This window comes from Apium graveolens, chromosome 2 (assembly GCF_009905375.1).
Source record: "Apium graveolens cultivar Ventura chromosome 2, ASM990537v1, whole genome shotgun sequence".
NCBI lineage: Eukaryota > Viridiplantae > Streptophyta > Magnoliopsida > Apiales > Apiaceae > Apium > Apium graveolens.
Window position 1 is genome coordinate 320,929,572 of NC_133648.1, and position 21,259 is coordinate 320,950,830.

The 21,259-nt window shown below is 33.7% G+C and overlaps 2 protein-coding genes and 1 long non-coding RNA gene across 3 annotated transcripts; 1 reads left to right on the top strand and 2 right to left on the bottom strand.

Moving 5' to 3' along the window:
- The first annotated feature begins 10,151 nt into the window (after positions 1-10,151).
- LOC141709084 (uncharacterized) lies at positions 10,152-13,308 on the top strand. Its single transcript, XR_012569689.1, has 2 exons — positions 10,152-12,207; positions 12,968-13,308. It is a non-coding gene; the product is annotated as an uncharacterized LOC141709084 (long non-coding RNA).
- A 553-nt stretch (positions 13,309-13,861) lies between these two features.
- Positions 13,862-15,947, bottom strand: LOC141709086 (pentatricopeptide repeat-containing protein At5g40410, mitochondrial). Its single transcript, XM_074512986.1, has one exon. The coding sequence runs from the start codon at positions 15,827-15,829 to the stop codon at positions 14,366-14,368; it is 1,464 nt and encodes a 487-aa protein (XP_074369087.1). The 5' UTR covers positions 15,830-15,947; the 3' UTR covers positions 13,862-14,365.
- Positions 15,948-15,978: 31 nt separating this feature from the next.
- On the bottom strand, positions 15,979-19,861 carry LOC141709085 (mechanosensitive ion channel protein 6-like). Its single transcript, XM_074512985.1, has 5 exons — positions 18,261-19,861; positions 17,898-18,021; positions 16,829-17,122; positions 16,513-16,715; positions 15,979-16,429 (listed from the first exon to the last, which is right to left on the bottom strand). Exons 1-5 carry the CDS (start codon positions 19,688-19,690, stop codon positions 16,144-16,146), a joined length of 2,337 nt encoding a protein of 778 aa, XP_074369086.1. The 5' UTR covers positions 19,691-19,861; the 3' UTR covers positions 15,979-16,143.
- Between the last annotated feature and the right edge of the window lie 1,398 nt (positions 19,862-21,259).

Sequence of the window (21,259 nt, forward strand, 5' to 3'; positions counted from 1 at the left end):
AAATAACAAAAAAGTTGACATAAATTTGTGTGAACGCTAAATGGACGGCAATATGACACGACTTGATCCAATTCATTTTGTAATTCGATTTACCGAGACAAAGTCCGAAACTTAATTCGTTGACGCATAAATATATACGCAGGATCTCATATAATTATTGGTAAAATTTTCATTTAATTTTATAAAGTTTTTGTAACATTTTCCTTGGGAATTCTACCAAATATATTGCTAATCGTCAAATACAAAAAGACAAGCACAGAGGTATAGAGCGTACTCCCTCTGTCTCAATGAATTCTGTACATTATTTTTTGACACGTTTTTCAATGTTTCTTTAAAATATAACTCCTTAATATTTTTTTTAAATAAAAATTTTACGTTAAAACTTTTATTCAAAAAAAGAAAAATTTAAAAAAATATTACGAAATTATATTTTATAAAAGTCTCGAAATGCGCGCAAACACGTATACAATCGAGTGAGACGGAGCTACTATAATTTCAAAGAATTGAGTGGTAATTTGAATTCATAAAAATGTGTAGCGGAATGATTCATAGAACATCTGCCAAAAGAAGTCTCAGCACATGCAGTACTGGTAATAATAATCGTTGCATGGCATGCTTTAGTATGTATATTGACTTAAAAGAAACATATGTATATCAGATTCACCATAATTAAAGCATCGTCGTCGTCGGCTTAATGATTGCTGTCCTGAAACTCAACGCTGCACGTACTTTATTTCCCCACAACTTTTTTTCCATTCTTTTCCTCTCCCCCCTTTCTCAAGGTCTGCAGTAAGCCCCCCTCACCTTGGTATTATTACATTTTCTCTGTTTCTCATGTGAAACACATGCATTCTTCAGTCCCATGCATTCTTCATCATTCTTTCACAGCTAATCAAACAAACTTATCACTTCCTTCCCCCTTCATGCTCCTTTCTTCTTCTTCATTTACTCCTAAAACATTCTTGAATTTTCAGTAAGAAGTGCTTTACCCTTCCTTGCCTGGCCTACCTCAGGGTTAGAGCTGACAATTTGGTATACGACAGGATAAAACGACACGAGAACGAAATGATATAAATGGATATGTGTTCGGTTTTTTTGATACACGAACACAAAAGTACACAATACGAAAGAACACAAAATCTAAACAGATACGAATATGTGTTTACCCTTAGATATACGACACGTCACAAAAGTACACGAAATAATAATTTTTTTAATATTTATATATTCATTTATATAAATATACATATTACTTTAATATTATATGTATATATACATAAAATTCATATATATTTATAAAATTATATCCAAAAATATACCTTTATATATATATAATTATAATTATATTCAACTATATAAAATTATATATATATATATTTATTAATTTATTTATTTATTCTTATACATGAAATGTACACGAAATGAATATGAAACGATAAGTTACGGATATCTGTTTACCCTTAAGTACACGAAATGTACACGAAATACGAAAGTACATGACATGAAAGTATACGAACTACACGAATTGTCTCAGGGTTGAGTTTGAGATTAAACTTTTACAATTGAACAAATAGATTTATAATGTATGCCGAATTTATTAATTTATACTCTTTATTAATATAAAAACATTTTTAAATGAAACATAACAGGTACTTACATTAGTTAATCTCACTCTAAATTTAACTACAACTATATAATTATACAAAATTTAATCATATAATTTAACTTATGTGGTTTCAATATGTTCCGATTTCTTAGAATTACATAATATTTATTTATAAAGTAACTTTTATAATTTCACTTGGTTTCAATATGACTACATATAATTGAACAATATTTATTTATTATACACTCTAAATACTATTATAATTTTATCATGATTCTATTCCCTACAATTACGCTATGATTTCACTTGGCTTCAATTTACTACAACTACATATAATTAAATAATATTTATTATTGTACGCTCTTAATAATAATTAACAAATTGAATAATATTTGATATATTCTATTTTAACCAGGCTTGAACTTTGCCCCAGGTTTCAACAAAATCAAGGTTATTTTTGTAAATGCAGTGGGTTAATTCTATTATTACAAAAAATGCTATAAACTTTTATATACAAAATCCAAATCATTTCAGATAATTTTCTTAAAATTAATTTTAGGAAGCGACTTCTCTAATAATCAAAATAATAATTTTTTTAATTTAAACTAAAAGATGCATTTTTTTATAAATGTTTTTCATGTGTCAAGGGCACATACTAAATACTTAATTCTATAAACTTAGCTATATATATGATCGGGGGTTCATCGTTATTAAGAGATACCCAATTATATGTGCAGTCATATATAAGCTTACTAATGCATGTATAGTAAAGATAGATGCTAAGACCAACTCCAATAGTATCCTTGTGTGTTGCTTAAAAATAATATAAATTAATAAGATCTATTTTTTAAGACATTAGATGATAGTACAGCTCCAATAACAATCCTTACTTTGGTTCCTTACTGTAACGACTGGGATTTTCGCGATATATGTATTCAAATAAAATATATGTTTGTGTCATAATTTGGGAATTTTGGGTATAAAATATTAAGTTATACGATTTTGTGGCTTATGTGAACTTTGAGAAATAGTAACAAGGAACGGGCGAAGTCTCGTTCCAGTTTGATGAGTCAACTAAGGGTTTAAGCTGTGATTATCGGGTCGTCAAGTAGAACGAGACCGTTATTCAAAAGATGGATTAAAGGAGAATTATATGCTAAAGTCTATCGATATGAATTGTGGTGTCTAGTGTTATGTGATTATGTGTTATTTGTGAGTACGTGTATGAATTGTGAATTCATGAGCTTTTAAATGTTTTAAAAGGATTTATTTGATTTAAATAAGGATTTAATGGTCCTTATATTTTTTTTTATTTATGAAAATATGAACAAGGTGTGAGATTTGCTTTATTATCTCTAAAATAGTCCAAGAGACTTTTTAAAAATGATAGTTGGATTTATTTGGATGTTCTGATATTTTAAATGATTATGGAGTTTATTTCTATTATTTGGGATTCATTTGTAAAATTCATAGATATTAATTCGTTCGCTCAGAAATTATTTTAAAAATATGAGAGAAGAGATAATTTTATACTCTTTATTTTAAAAATAGAATTTGAAATATTTTCTGATTTTATAAAGATGTTTTATGTTTTACAAATAGAGTTTTATTGATTTTTGAGAGAAAAGAAAATAACTTTCTAGAATTAAATGGCAAATGACCATTTTGCCCCTGCCATCCTATATATATTCACCCTTTCCTTTTCTTTTTCTTCTTCCCTCACTCTCTTCTTCTCTCGGCTCTCTCTCTCTCATTCTCTCTTTCTTTTCCTCTCTCTCTCTCTCTCTCTCTCCCCCCCCTCTCCCGAATACTCTCTCCCTCTCTCTCTTGCATGCAATATCAAGAACTAGTTGGTTTTTGAAAATCTTACCATCCTCCATCATTTTTTTCAATCCTCTACACTATACTCTTTTGCATGTAAGTGTTTGATCAAGTTCTACAAAACCTTCTTTCATAATTTATTCAAAAAAATACAATTTCTTGATGTGGATTCAAAAGAATGCGTAGTATACTATTTTTGTTATGGATTTAAGGTCTAAAATTCGAAAGGATACCCTTGCATGGGCACCTTCGAATTCGACCACCACCGACCAAGACCAAATGGGAGTCGGTGGGTTTGTTTAAGTTTGATTCTCAACTTGATTTGGTATAAGAAGGGTGTGATATTGAGTGCATGCTATTTAATTTGTGTTTGTTTGGATTTTTGGTGTATAATCGAATTTATGTCTATAGAATTGAATAAAATGACTATTGGAAATTGATTTTTGTGTTTAGTGTAGAAAAAGGGAATGCATGTCACAAGAATCTTTATGCATGTTGATTTGGTTAGTTGCATGTTGTTTTGATTGAAAAACCGAATGAAACTTTAGGTCTAAGGAATTTGGTTCGAATTATGTGATATATACGATTGATATGATTTTTGTTCATGGGTATTAAGTCAAAGTAGGTTTGGTTTTTATCTAAAATTATGCATGTTAATGTTAAGTGGTTGCATGTTGATTTTTATTTGGTTTGGTCATATTGTTTTGGTTGGAATTTTTATAATAAAAGGGGGAATAAGTTGTCTGTCAAGAACGATTGATAAATTGAATGATATAAGAATAATTGATTAAGATTTTATAAAAGCTAAGGACTTTTGCATGTTAGAATTTTGGAGTTGGTCGAGTTTGGGAACTTGTTTTGGTTCGAATTTTTATAAAACAAATGGTAGAAAAGAATAGCTTTGAGGTTGGTTAGAATTTGTGCATGTTTTGAGTCATGCATGGTAGCTTGTTTGATTGAAGAAATCGACTTGCATGTTTGGTGTTAAATGATTATGTGATTTAGGAGATATGCTAATTGTGGTTTGCATGCAAAGTGAATAGGATTGTATAAGGTGTAGTTTCGAATTGATTTGGTGTCGAGTTATATGAATCGGTGATTATTTGCTAAGTGTAAAGTACCGAGTTAGTCGGTGTTATAAAGAGTATAAAAGTGTATCTTATTATGTGCTATGTGTATGTATTGCGTATAAAAGATAAATGATTTTTGGTATTGGGGTATAAGTTAGACGTTTTGAGAAACATCATGAATTGATCAAGTATCTAATTAGGGTTCTGTTTTGTATTGTAGACTTGGATAGCAGAGGCATTCAGGCTAGTAAAGGGTAGGAAATTTTAGGTGGCAGTAGCTCGGGTTCCATTAAACATGAAAGCTTTTTGAGGCAAGTAACCCCGCCTTTTATTATGAATTGATTACATAAAGATTATTGTTGATGTCATGATAAAATAAAGGTTCTTTGTAAAACTTGTTGATTCTTGTGAAAACTATGTTATTGTCCCTTGTGATAAGCTTGTTATTAATCCTTGCGACGAACCCTAAAATTAACCCCTTTGCTTCAAGTACGTATACCCTATCCTTATATTTTGTTAACTTATGATCGCTTGACCATAAGAGAGCCTTTATGAACTTTTCATATGCTACATCTTGTTAGCCTTGATTCCTTGATAATCCCTTATGCCTTGTTACGTATTGTTCTTTGGAACTATCCTTATTGCGACCCTATACACCCTGTTTAACATTGGATCGATATCTTTAACTTATGATCCCTGCTTACTTTCGATTTGTTCACTTCCCTTGAATTCTTAAATTGGTCTTAAGAATGACTTTCGACTTGAAAGAGTCCAAATGATTTCACTTATCGGTAATGTTAAAACTGAATATAGTCAAACTTTCTTGTATTCCAACACGAATGTTTTCCAAATGAATTCCTTGAAGGTTGGATGAAGACATAAGAGACTAGTGAGACTAGCCCAGTCTTATAAAAGGCTAGCGGGGCTAGTCCAATATAAGGCTGAAATAATGCCATAGGTACCTTAATGACCGGATGGAGGTCAGTACGTGATGATCACCCATATTATATTTAAAAGATGGATATTCCATCGAGGGTTCTTTAATATTTTATAAAAGAGGAAATGTATATCTTTGATAAAGCAGTTTGCTTCTTTTACTTGAAATGAAACAAATTGAATTGTATCTTTTTTAAAGTTATGAAATTTGATCGAGAACCCTGTCACTTTACTTTGTTATTGATTCTCGAAACTTGAATGATTGCTTCCTTTAAAGTGAGAAACTCCTTGAGAACCCCTTTATTGATTGCGATGAATGTTGACTTTCTGTCAACTTTGAATCTTGAAAGCCCGGAAACCTCTTTCAACACCTTTACCTAGCCATTAATAGAATACTGCCATCTAGCTTAGTTTTATTCTGAGATAGAATGCCTCAAATAATGTTGATATTTAGAACTGCTTATATAATTACTTGTTGAGCGTCTTTGCTCATTTATTTGCTTTGATCTAACCATGACAGTTAAGCAAGAAGATGGCCAGACTTAAGCACACCGCTCGCAAGAGCGTTTCTGGCGGTCCCTATCGTGTTGTGGGATTTCAGATACTATAGCAGGTAAATGTTGTGTAAGCAAGTGATAATAAGTTGGTGGGAAGTGTATTAGCTATATCAGATACTTTTGGGTTATCTGACGATTCCAAGTCGGAATCGAATCATTTGAAATTATTCATATATTGGGTTGTAATAATATTATATTCTGGTTGGTAGTTGTAATCTTGTTTCATACTTTATCCTGTTTAGATCCTGTTAGTTTCAGGGTTTATCATATTTTGTTGTTATTATTATGTCAGTTTATTGGTGTTGTGGGTCCTCACTCCTAACCCCGAGTTTGAGGGCGTCACACTTACTATTATTATAATACTAAATTTAAATCATATTCATATTTTTTAAACAAGATAGAGAAAAAGAGTGTGAAAAAGAGCGAAATGAATATTTAATTAATAAATGTAAGATATGAAATTGTTAAGTATCCCTTATCTTTAAGGAAGCAAAGAAGGATCTTAACTTTTAAGGGAACTACTAGGATGTTGTTGGATTTCCAATTTTGATTGAATCCTTATTAATGATCATTTATAAGTAAATTGTTGGAGTTGCTCCAAGAGAGCATAACGTTCAGTGCCGCAGAGCGCCCATACAACATAGAGTGTCCTAGTGGCACAAAACGTACTACAGAGTGTTCAGATGCGGTAGAATTTCAAAATAATACATAGTGTCCAGACAGCACAGAGCATCTAGACAGCACAAAGCATCCAGCCAAAGCATCCAGATTAGAAATCAGTCTTAAACTTACTAAAACATGCATGATAAAGACAGGTGTTCAGAGGGAACATTGTGTCACAATGCCATAGAGCGTCCTGACGGCATAGAGCATCCGGATGAACAGAGCTTTCAGAAGACACAAAATGTCTAGACAATATAGAGCGTCCGGAGGAGAAAATAAATATTGGAGAAGAAACTAATCTTAAACTTATTAAAACATGTGTACTAAAGACATAAGTCAGAACTCCTATAAAACCCTGCCTGATATGGCAGCGCAAATATTCGGTCACGTATCTCGAATGATGACATAAATGATTACTTGTCGGTATCGACACATTCCAACTGTAATTTTTCACATGGCAAGATGATCCTTACAAGTATTTGTCATTCGGTGCCTCGTACACGTATACATCATCTGCGCGCTCCACACATCTAGTCTTTCTGCCATGAAACGATTCAATTTATGAGCTAACACCTCGAAATCCTAATCATTGGCCTATTTATAGATAAGGAGGGTCCCGGGAAGAAGTTCAATTTTACACACACCTATATAAACACATATATGTCGTCTTCACTTTATTCTTTTTTTTCGATATCCCATATTTATTTTCACGCCGGAGGTGCGACGAGACCTCCGCCTTCATCTGCATTGTTTTGCAAGAGTTCACTCCGACAGTTCGAGCAGGATCAGCGGAACAGAACAATATAGGAAGGATTGAGCGTTTTAACTTAGCATAAGCCAATACTATAAAAATCATTTAATATATATATATATATATTGATAATTAAAAAGGTTTCAATTTAAAAGCGGGTGAATGCGAAAAATTGAGTAAAGCATATTGTAGGTGTAAATAAATGAGGGCAAGCCAAGGGGAATATGAACTGAATAGGAGGGGGATGGTAGATTTGAAGCAATAAATAAATAGATCCGTCCAACGTACCTCTAGGGTCGCTAGCTAGTTATTACCAGCTATATTCAGTTGTATGCAAGCGCCACAATTAATTTCAGACCCAACATTCTAACGATTCATCGTAAAAGTCAAAATTCATAAAAATGAAAATATAATCGCAAAGATTTGGAGGAGGAATAGGGGTAGCAGTGACAGAGAGGCAACTGGGTAATGAGTGCGACGTTACAGACGACAGAAGGGTAGGAAAAATAACAAGTACTCATCACTATTCTTCACCGCTCCATTTGCAAACGACTCAATATATTTCAATATATTTGTTAGTTGCTCAAACTCGACTCCTAAAAAATTCGAACTTGCCTCAGAAATAATCTAGCCGAGTTCAGACTCGAGTTTTTGAAATTTTTAACTTGACCGAGGTCGAGCTCCAAATTACTCGGAGCCTTACCGAGTATCTATTATTTTTATTTTTTATTATAAATATGTTTTATATAAATATTTACTATTTTTTATACATTATTTATTTTCTATCGAATCGAACTCGAACCTAACCGATTATATTTGGAGTTTTTATTAATATTTAGTGAAATTTATTTAAATTTTGGAGACAAACTCGAGTATATTAAATTTTTTACGAGCCGAGTCCGTAACACGCTGTAGTCTTTTAGAGCTCTCTGAGATTTATAAAATTAGATGTGGTATCTTGTTTCTTGGAAAAGGAGATGACATGAGATATCACTACTTAATGCCATCATTCATACCATTTGACCTACCTAGCTTCTTTCTCATTTACTGCATGCTTTTCTCACTTGAATCCTTGTCTTTGTTATTTTATTTATTAAGGTCAGAAGTGATCTTTTTAGGTATTTGAAAGTTTTTATCTTTTTCAATGGAAGACAAGTGCCTGTTGTTGTTGTGTGGTAGACTTTGGATCCCAAACTTTAAATTGGTGGAGGCCCCGCCATAGCTAGGTCAATATCATGATTTCTTGATTTTTAATCTTTTCTAGTAGTAATAAAATTCTTAGTTGATGCAGGTAAATTTATGTTCCCACTACAAGAAATAACAAGAAATAGTGGTTATTAACAACTGATCCAAATAATACCGTAAGATTTTGATCCGTATTTTCAATAAAATATAAATAACCTACCTGATTAGTCGTAATTATGGTCATAACTGACCAAGTACCGATTCAAGATTGGTTTTGTATTGTAGATGATTTTGATCCGTATTTTCAATAAAATATAAATAACCTACCTGATTAGTCACAATTATGGTCATAACTGACCAAGTACCAATTTATGGTTGGTTTTGTATTGTTCTCGTATTCAATAAAGCAATTTTTTTTCCTGATAAACAAGTTACAATATCTTGATTAAACTCAAACTATGATTTATTATTGAAGTATAGAAGTTTTCAAGATCCAGGGCAACTGATTCTTGAATAGTCCATCTGAAGAAAATTAAATTTAAAGCAATAGCAGGAGTACTGTATAACCCTGCTGGTAGATGAGAAAATGCAAGAATAAGGCAATGTGTATGTGTGTCCTACATACTTGTGTTTACTACCATAATGACTAAAAGCTTCAAGAACTGGGGTTTTCTGTCTTGAGCTAAATATTCCTGCTGTTATATACATGCATCCATCTCATACTGTAGTTTTCTCCATCACCATCAATTGCTTACTTGACTAAAACCTAGCTTTGCTATTTTCCACCACTCTTCCAACTCACATTGCTATAGCTAGTGCTTTCACTTCACAATTTGGTTTATAGCGGTGAAACCAGGATTGCAAAATAGCCTCGGCCTTAAATGAAATATCGCCAATGTTTTAATACTAGCCGGAGCCGGACTTAACAAAAAGTTTATACTGAATTTTAACTAGGAGTCAAGATCTAAAAAAATGTGATTTGAAAAAAAAAAAATTATTTCATTTTATTGCTTAGCCGGGATTTCAGTGTAGATTGTCGCTCCAGTAGTTTCGTCCCAGTTGTTGATCCTGAATACTACAAGAAAACAGGACAAAACCCGACCATCAAAAGTGGACATGTGGCGAAATCAAGATTTTAAAGTTGGCTTAATAATTTTTTTTCACTGATTTTTAACTAGGTTCTCGACTAAAGTTTTCAGTTCAACTCGAGAGCTTCAGCCCCTAAAACACTATTTATGCTTTGCTTTTCACTTTACATTTTCCCCATTGAAACACAATGAATTACCAAGTGTTCTTCACTTTAATTTGTTGTAATTCCAATAAATTCTGGAATTTAGGTTTTAGAACTTGATACGTTCCTTCTTGAGTCTTGATACATATTTTTATCAGCTTGCGAATTAATGTTAATTTTAAAATATAACACTAGATGCTTCGCACAAGAAAAATTAGAAACTAATTAGTTTGGCGTTTATTTAAATACCAAAAATGACAATCCACAGTCCCGAAAGCGTGACAAATAGAAGGCACCAGTAAACTACAAAACCAAACACATGTATAATGCATCTTTGCATGGAGAACGGCAAATATATGTTTTTTTGGATTTTGACTTGCCAATTTGATTTTCTGTAAATTCAATGAAAATCCAACTGCGTTGTAAAATAACAGTGAATTAATATTTAGTGATACACCTAGCTGCTACAGTGCTGGTGCTACCTTCATCTAGTCCCCCCCTCTCTCTCTCTAACTTTATCTTTTCATTTTAATATTTAAGGTAGCTAGCAAGCCTGGTATTAGTTGAACTACTATACCCTCCCACTGCATCTGATCAAATGATAATATATAGATCAATTTCTTCTTCTTTCTATACAAGTGAAGATTGTTGATGTGTGTGTAGGGGATGAAGAATAAGAAGATGGATCAATTTTTATGTACATAACATACAAGCTAGGTCATGGGTGGTTTAACAAAGGGATTCTTACATGAGTTTTTTGGCATTCTGTCCACCTCCTTCATTTGTGCAGCTATATATCTATCTGATTCATATTTTTTTTGCTAAATTCTATCTAATTCTTGTTGTTTAGTTACAAGATTTTACAGCTATATACGATAATTGGTTAGTTGCAATATTTTATCTGGTAGAGCTTGGTATAGTTGATCAGCTGAGTCTAATTAGATGGAGGTGGTCATACTGCCAACAGAGCTCTGTAAGTTTCTCTTTGCAAAACCCTTGTGATCCAAACCCAACCTCTTCCTTCCCAGCTTATAATATATTCTTCTGCTCCTACTATATACTTAGGTATACAGGGTTCAACACTCTCTCTCTCTCCCCCCCTCTCCCTTGCTCTCTCTCTCTCTCTCTCTCTCTCGCTCCCTCCCTCTACTCAAATCTCTCTCTCTCTCTCTACTCAAATCTCTCTCTCTCTCCCATGTTTAACAGTTTATCGATTGTATTTTGAAGTATGTTGGTGTGGAATGAACAAAGTTATAGATTGTAGCTAGCTATCCGATTTAAATTGTAAGCACTTTTGAGAAATTACCCTAGCTAGCTAGTTAGTTATTTTGATTTCCTAGCTTTTTAATGTAATCTCTTCTTATACATATGATCCAAAGTGTTATAACGTATATGGACATGGTCCCTTGTTCGAAGGTAAAAGCCCTAAGATCTGCATAGAATCATGTATGTGCAGTGATGTAGACGCAAAAACGAGTGTAAAAGAGAAGCAAAAGAAGAGCAGGAAAGTTATGTTATTGCGTCACGAGAGAAAAGTCTAGTAAATGTAAAAGTTTGTATGAACACATTATTCATGCCATCCCCTCAACCCCCAGTACACATACAAACAATAAAATGTGGTGGATTTAGTGGCTTAGTGCAGTTCCCACTTATGTATTCTAGATTATATATATATATATATATATATAAAATGTGGTCTCATGATTGAACACTATTAAACAATGTGTGCCCCCAGATTTTGGTAGATAGCTTAGCTAGAACCTCGGCTACTGCTGTATTAGCTTCTATGAATACATTATAATTAATCACTTGCATGCTAGTAATTAATCTACAATATTATTTACAAATCTCTATGTGAAGTTTGTTTTCTGGGATGGATGGCCATTTAGTATGAATATTTTAATGTTAAGGGTGCAATTGTGAAGCATGTATATATAGATTGTGTTAGCTAATTAATGGCAGATTAATTGTTTTTCTCTGTGTATTTGGATTTTAATTGTTAGAAGGTGGAAGTCATTTGTTAATAACCATTTGACGATTTATATGGATCTAGCACTGTGTTGTAGATATATTCCTGTTCCTAGGATTAGTCGATGAGCTAGATGCTGTTTTACCTCTCTCCTCCTACATGAGCTAAGCCTTTCCAGACACTGGAGGGGATCCCTTAGGAGACTTGCGGAACTTCACATAATCTAACATTTTGGAGCTTTGATTCCAATTATGCTCCAATCCTTGTGCATGCTTTTGTGAGTCAAGGAGGCGATCTGTGTTGAACATGCATTTGAAAGATCAATAGCAAAGCGTGTGATGAACAGCTGGTATGCTACAAAACCTCTCGACCATACACAGTTTGGAGGGATGCATGAGCTGCCTTGAATCATCAGCTGGTATGCTTGTCAAATGTAGTTGTGTTAATTACTACTATAGGCCGTTAATAATGCACTCTTAATAATGCATGTAAATGCTAATGCATGTATGCTAAGGATGATATTTAGAGTTTCTTTTTAATTCTATTTGTAGCATTAGTTAATTACAAGAATATGCATGCTGCAGTGTGTACTGAGTGTGTATTGAGGGGCTAATGAAACACATACAACTCTGAAAATTAGAAGCACATTTCTCAACAGTTAAGTACTTTTGGTGTTAACTTTTGGTTGCTAATTCGGGGCGGATCCGGGATTTAAACTTCTGGGGAACACTGACGATATTTTATGGATACATCCTTATTTTTATCAATTTTCGGAGGCACTTGCAAAATTTTATTTTAGGGAAACACGTGTCCCTCCGTGCCCCTTATCAGATACTACCCGGGTGCTATATATGATGATAGGGGGCGCCGGTCAAATATTTGGTTTGCTCATAAGGGTGAACGATTAAAGTTAGTAGCTAGTACAGCACGCGTAATGCTACCCAGTATCTTGTTGTATCATTAAAGCAAAGGGAAATCATGTAGTATGTTTGTTTGGGGTAAAGAGAAGCCAGGATGAGAAGTTAAAGCCCCCCCTCTCATCATTGTCTGCAGGTGTGGGGAAAAATAAACAAGTCAGCCGATCCCTCTTCACATTTAATTATCAAATCTCACATTTTCAATTAATTTCCTCTTGTTAATGTTACACTTCATTAACACTGTCCTTATTTCACTCTCAGGTTTGATGCAGGAGTGATGAAGAATATTGATCAGCTCCCCAACTCTTTTATGTTCTTATAACCTTTTCTTTGAAACTCCGCAACATTTTGAGGTCCTTTCTTCTGAAAGGTAAACGATGACAAGCCAAAGAGGGAGGGTATTGAGTCCTTTCAATCAAAGACGAAGAGACACTTGGGAAAATTGATGTTAATTAAGGTAGGTCATGGGGTTTACATTTAAGTAATTACAAAGAAAATTATGTGTTTGAAAGTTGAAACGTAGGGGAAATCCTTCTTTGTTGCATTATCAACTTGAGCAACTGTAAGAAAGTGTGAAATTAAGTTGTCGAATTTGTTCTCAATTGTACATGATGCACTTGGTCATAACATAAATTAGTTAGTGTATTTTTTTGGATTATTGAAATCAAGAGTTATTCAATTTAAATTTTTAAAAAATCCTTTAAAATCTGATATTATTCAATAGAGATTAAAAAAAGTCTGTTAAAATCTGAAATCAGAGTGTATTCACTTTAGATTTTAAAAAATCTACCGAAATCTTTCAATTTGGATTTTTAAAAATCCATCAAAATCTGATGTTATTCAAGAGTTCGTGGATTTTTTTTATTTGAAAAAGTGGTGAATTTTGATGGATTTGTTAATTCATTTTTAAATTTTGAAAATCTTTTTAAAATACACGAGATTTTGAAGTATTTTCGAAAAATTTCACAAAATAAGTAAGATCCTGCCGAATTTTTTTATCAACTCCGTCAAAATCCACGAACAAGTAAAATTAACGAAAATCTTTTAAAATCCATAAATTATTATCAATCTTTTAAAATTTTAAATGAATAAAACTTGACATGACTACATGGAAAGTCCACTAAATTTATCATTCGGAAGGGCTATTTCTAATAAGGTGTGTATTTCCGGAAAATCGAGTATATGTGGACTCATGGACAATTTTATGTCTAACTTTCACCAGTCACCACCGAATCATAGTAATTTGAAACTACCAGTACCATATATTTGATATTTTTAGATATATATGGACTGTAATCAACTTGTAATAAATGTGCACTGGAGTACAATTTGTATTAGATCAGATCTCGCATTAAGGGGAAGAACTCCGGTTTAGCGACGGACTCGGAGCAGTGAACTTCATGTAAATGCTCATTTCATTGTCCAGAGAAGCAGCAAATAGATTTCTCTGGGGTGCAGGCCATACCGTGATACCGAACCTAGCAACTCCTTCATTGCTGCAGATTATCAACGTTGCAAGTACCTTTTAACCGTCTACTTGAGTCGCCAAGAAACTGCAGAGTGGAAGTTGTAGACAGTGTTATCACTCCTGAGAATAAGCTGTTCATTGTATCATTGCTACGATCGATGGAAGGGAAGTAAGTTTAAGTACGTCCAAGCTCAATATATAAAAGTGCAACCTGGAGTTTCTGTAACACGCTTTTCCTTCATAAGGATCCTTGTTTCAGAAGCATCAAGCCACTGACCAGCTTCGGAGTACATACTCGATAACATGATGTAGTTCCTAGAGTCCTTTGGATTCAGAGCAAATAGTCTTTCCGCAACTTCCTTTCCAATATCTATGTTACCATACATCTTACATGCATTTAGGAGAGATCCCCAAACACCAGCAGTCGGCTCCATAGGCATGCTTCTTATTAATAAATATGCATCTCCTACATACCCTGAACGCCCCAGCAAATCGACCATGCAAGAGTAGTGATCTAATCTAGGTTCCACAGAATAAACGCGACACATAATCTCAAAGTATCTCTTTCCCTCCTCTACAAGCCCTGAATGACTACACGCGCTTAATAAATGAGTGAAAGTAACATGATCAGGCTCCTCGCCTTTACTAACCATGACATCAAATAGTTCAATTGCTTCTCTTCCATAACCATGCAGTGCATAGCCAGCAAGCACTGTTGTCCAAGCTATCCTATCAGGTTCTTTCATCCCTCTGAAAACCTCATGGGCAGCACACAGTCTTCCTGACTTCGTGTAAATACTTACTAATGTAGTCATAATCATCACATCTTCATCAAAACCAGCCGTGATAATATACCCATGCAAAGCATCAACTAGATTTCCGACGTTTATATCTTTACAACCCTGTAACAATGTCACTATAGTAGCTTGATCAGGACTGATCCCAACCCTCCTCATAAATTTAACAACCTTAAAACCTTCCTCACCCAACCCATTTCTCGCATAAATCTTGATCATAGTATTCCACGACACCAAGTTCCGCACCATCATCGTCTCAAACAGATAACAAGCCAAACCCACGTAACCAAACATCCCATACATGTTAATAAACGAATGAACCACCTTAACCTCAGACATCAAACCCATTTTCAAAGCCAACCCATGAACACAAACACCTTCATCAAAACCTCCCACTTCAATAAAACCCGAAACTAAACATACAACTGTGACCTCATTTGGCTCCATACCCATCTCTAATCTCATCCTACTAAACATCTCCAAGCTCTTACCAAAATACCCGCTTCTCGAAAGCAAAGAAATCCATGAGTTCCAAGAAACCAAGTCTTTTTCAGGCAATTCCTCAAACAGTTGGCGTGCATCAGTAAAACAACACAATTTTGAGTACAAAGACACCAAACAATCACCAATGAATCCATCTCTGTAACTCAATGATTTAACTACTCGGCCGTGAATAATACGACAATGATATATGGAACAGCAAGATTTTATGGCGGAAAGAAGAGACTGGAGAAGGGCGTCTGGTGTTTGTGGGTAGTTAAAATTGAAATGTCGTTTAGGTTGGTCAGTGTAAAAGCGGATAAACAGAGCTGCTTTTACATGTATCGAAAGTTTAGGATAGTTGGGTAATTTTATCATGTTCACTCGATGTTTATAAGATAAGATATTTTGTCGGTCTTATGTTCTAGACGGATTGATTACGTAATATGGTATCAGATCTCGAGGCCTCAAATTCCAGCTCTCTCACTCTAAGTTGTATAATTTAAAGGAAGCAGAGCTTCTCGATATCAAGAAAGGGTAAAATTTATCCATTAAAGTAGACTTCTGTAGCTGAATCAGGCAAGTACTAAATAACTGTTTAGTCTCCTACATTATACTACATTTAACTACTAATAACTCTAAAAACATCAAATGACTACTTCACTGTCTAATCTGTACCATGGAACCTGCAATCAGGCGCAAGTTGACCAGTTGGAAGGAACTCTGGTGGAGGTAATAGCTGGCATGTTGTGAACATTGACGTCAACTGGCAGCATACGATATTCAATATCGAGCTCTCTGCAGACTTTGATCATCTCTTCAACTAATAGAGCTCTCCTTACAAACCTTTGACCCATGTCCTGGAAATTCATTCGGTGTGACAGCCATATCGATATTTTCAGCCTATTCATGTCATCAATGTCCCGCAGAACAATCATCGGAGCTGGATGCCAGTGATCGCTCTTGTTCTCAACATACCTGCAATTTTAAATGTCATAACAATACATGGTATTTACAGGCAGATCAGTGTAATGCGACTAATTAGGAAGACTAATATATACCTCGTGATCTTTTCTTTCATCATTGCAATCTTTTCCATAGGAGTTGAAATGTGGATACAAAAATCGATAGCATCTCCCATATCAGGGCTGCGGTAGTAATTACTTATGGGTTTGGTAGCTAAGACACTGTTCGGATAAATGATCTTCTGGTTATCGTACCTCAAAAATGCTGTAGTCAATATATTCATTTCTTCAACAACCATCTAGAACAAAAACAAAAGAAGGAAATGAGTTGGAACCCTAAGTGTCTACGCCATGTTGAAAATCTCTGTGTTGGTGTTCAACAGGTTTACATATAATCTACCTATTATATTACCTGAACACCGTCCACTTCACAACGATCACCGACATCAAATGGGTGCATCACAAACAAGAAGATAATTGCCTCAAATGTTGTTTTGCATGTGTTCCCGAACACAAAGACGACCAAAAGAAGTTGGGAGCTTATTAAAACAAAGTAATGGGTTCTGGCAACTTTCAGTATAAGAAGCCATATAACTACCACAATAATTCCTACAATGATGTTCACCATCTGATGGAGTGTGTTTACTGCTGTTTTCGTATCGTTCAGTGATAATGCCAGTGCTCTTCGTTCCCTGAATGCATTAACCTGTACAAAAACAAAGATGAAACATAACAATCTTTTGATCAGTCTAATTTTACTAGCTAATTTGGTTGAACGAGGCGATTTTACGATTTGCAAAGAAAGATCAGATAAGGAGCATATTTATTTGTCAATACCAGCAGTTAAGCATCACAAATGATCAAATTTATTCCTAGTTGGTTTAATTCTGATGGTGTAGAAGTTACTAAACCCCACAACTGCACCTCTGCTAAAAAAACTTCTCGTGTGCTCAATACACATAAAATCATGCACACAAGTTTTACATGTAAACACAGTCCTATTATATGTCCATCTTAAAATAAGTTAAGATCATTTCACATAATGGGGATACAGTTATGAACTTAGACTGGGGGGATAATATTTGCTTGTTTGTATGATAAAATTTAGTTTTTGTTAGTATTTTTTCCATACTTCTAATAATCATACCTCCTAAAAGCGTTGATAAAAAAATTTGGGATACGAAGTAACATTTTATTATAAGGTATGAAATTACTTGTACAAATGCTATATTAAATAACAATCTAGTCTATTACACGTATAACAATTAGTATTATTTGAGCACTCCCAAACCCTCTATCTATCCTCCTCTGCCTATGCAGTAAACCATCCGGATATGGTTTATGTATCCACCCCTCAGTACAAAGTCATCTATACGAATATTATACAAACTTTAATATGTCAACACTTACATTCTTAGATGTAACACACTATCATCATGTCATAATAATTAATAAATATGTAGGCCAAGAAAAAAATTTACCACCAAATTCTTTAAAGCTCTCCTGCTTACTCCTTTGCCTTCACTAGCTCCTTCAAATAGACGAACAGTCTTTAAAGCTTCGTCTTCTCGCATGAATCGCATTAAATCTTCCTCGTAAATGTATCTGAAAACAAGGGAATGGACTTATGCACAGCAATGCATGACACCAAATGCTAAAATGAATGAAACACATAAGAAAATCAGTAACACATAACAGGGATACAATTTCTGGAATGTGGTCACCAACAGTATAGGGCAAAGCAAGGATATTACGATAGGTCTAAACATGAAATTGTTCGTTCCTCTTGTGACTGGTATACATGTACAGTTGCTACGGTTATGAAGAAAGAACTTAGAATTTACTTGGATCCTGGCTTAGCCACATTGGAGAATATCTTCTTGGCTGCAACTTTTGCCTGAAATTCACTTGTGATCTGCACTGCAGATTCATCCTCACCAGTAGAGTTGTGTAATTGCTCGTCTAAGGTTGACAGTGACCCTTTACGAATAATATTCATCAACCGTTTCATGTTCCAAGCTGATATATTCTTCTGATTAAGCCTATGCAAGTGATCAATAGTAATCGCCTCATCTTCCTTCTTACCCAAATTAGCGGTAAAAACAGAGTTTTTCCTAGCCAGAGACCTCTTCAACGATGTGTTTGTTGCAGTCCCAATCATAGTTCTACTCTTCGGGAAAATAGTTGCCTTGAGATCCGCGGGCACAGACGCACCAGCACTCTGGAACTTCTGAACCTCATCCATAACTCTCTTTTCTTCTTCCTCCTCTTGTCGAATCTCAAGCAAGGGTTGCCCCGAAAGCGTCTGAATAACATATTGATTAAACAAGGAGTCCTGAATTCGATCAAAAAAAGTGCTCACATGAAAAGAAGAAGCAAGAACTTTAACAAGTATAGTCTTGACAAGCCATATCAAAGTACCAACCAGCAAACACAACCAAATTCTAGACACATAAGGCAAAACCTTTCTATCCGTCACTTGCTCAACTCTTTCATCAAAAATCAATTGCCAAGCAATCCAAACCATACCCAACCAAACACAATTCTTCACAGCATTCCTCAACCCATACACAAAATACAAAACTCGTTTTCGCAACATAAAATTCCTTTCCACAAAAAACACAACAACCCTAATCCCCCAACCCGAAACCAATCTCCCACAAATCAAAACCAAGATCATCAAACACCATTTCCACAATGCAAAACCAAACAAAACCCTTTCCTCAAAAAAATCAATACTAACACTACAAATCAAAACAGCAGTTATCAAAATCAAACTTAAAAACTGAAGCAAACTCCACTTACTAAACTTCATATTCTTATACTCATCAGGCAAATCATCTTCCAAAAAAGGATCATCTTCATCTAACTCACTTCCAATCCCAATAACACCAGACCTAATCATTCTCTGAGACCTCCCATCCATCTCTGGCGCATCCATCAATCTCGACTTAGTCTTCATCCTCATTAACCCCGATTTTCGACGAAACAAGGCATTGGAGCTACAAGCCACCACCTCATCAGAACCATCATCTTTACCCGGACTTTCAAGAATCTTGGTTAATGGTGAAAGCTGAGAAACAGGTGACTGATGATCAGTGTTGTCCTGGCTATTAATTTTGATAACAACATCTTTATTATCAACAGCCTGAGATGAGTTACTTGCTGATGAAGCTGGCATGGAACTAGTACTAGCTTGTTGCGTGTGTAACAAGATTTGATGTTCTTCTTCAGTTTGGGCTTGTAATTTAAATGATTTTCTCAAAATCTCCATTACATGTGTATGTATTATATACGGGGTTATATATAAATATATATATGTATGTATATAGGTTAATGAAACAAGGTAAGCGGTGCCTTGATCTTCGGAAATTAGCAAACCGCCATTAGCGTCGACTGTATAAAAACATGTGTGTACATAACATATATAATTCGGACAAAGATGGTAAACTGAGTACTTAAACAAGGATAGTGCAACGTAGACAGGGTGTGTTGTCCAGGTATATGCGGCTTCTTGAGTTTGGTAATGACACGTATTAACTACATAATCGCATTTATTTTAAATCAAGACAGTGAGTTATAATTTGTATATAATTCAATACCTCATATGCACTCATTTATACAAATAATTTATTAGTTTGCCAATATTTTTTTTAAAAAAAATGGAATACAAATAATTTATTAATTGAATTAGGACCCAATATATATAATTCTTTATTAATTTTAATATATTCTCCTTATTTCACTTATCGGAAGATTTAATCAATGAGATGAAGTGAAAATTGTGTGTTTAGAGTAATATGTTGTACAAATATTGAACGTGTATCCTCTTTTAAGACTTTAAAGTACATACTCCGGGCTAACATAGTACAAAACAATTTATTTATAAATTTTGATGAAATCAGAGATTTCTTACTATTACAAGAAGATATTAGTTTTTTATTAGTTTTGTACAAGATGTACTTTGTGGAGGAAATTCTTTTTCCTTCATGAACTTTTTTCTCTAATAGGATTTTAACGGCGCCATTTTTGCGGGTTATGTTTTCATGCATTATGATTTTGTTATCTAAATTTCCGGTAATATTTTTGCATACTTTTCGATTAAATGATACATTTTGTAAATGAAAGATATATTTTATTGTATTTTCAATATAATTCATTAATGAAACTGTTATTATTTCCTTTAAAAAAAACCCAAACATAAGTAACATATAAGTATAGTCTAAATAAAAAGAGATTGATACTTTTAAATTCGTACTCACCTAACTTGGGTGAATACGAAGTACAAAATATTTTTTAATAAAAATGTATGAGGGTATTATTATAATTACATAATTAATTTATAAAATAACAACATTGCCATTAAAAATAGTACTCAAGTAAGCCTAATTAGGGGAATTTTTCTTAAAGAATAAAAATATATAGGTGTAGTTTACTAGGTAATTACGGTAATAATGTGTTTATGTCAAAACAAGGTAATTAGCGTTTTGAAGGAATTTATTTTTAAGATAATGCATGTTTTTAGGCTATATTAGATAATTACTTGTTTATATTAAACTCTAATAATGGGATATAATTTAAAACACTATTTGGTTTGGTTGTCCTTCAAATCATATTAGATCTTTTTAATACTATTAAATCTAAATATTAAAAAAATACATCACTCAAGTTTGAATCACGACAATAATTAATATTTATTCTATTATTTATATACTATCTAAATTTTCAAATTCGAATCCTGTCAATAGCAAAAAATTATATTATTATTTTTGAAAATAATAAATATTTATATTAATATTTATTATTTATATAATGTCCAAGTTCCTAAGTTCAAAATCCATCA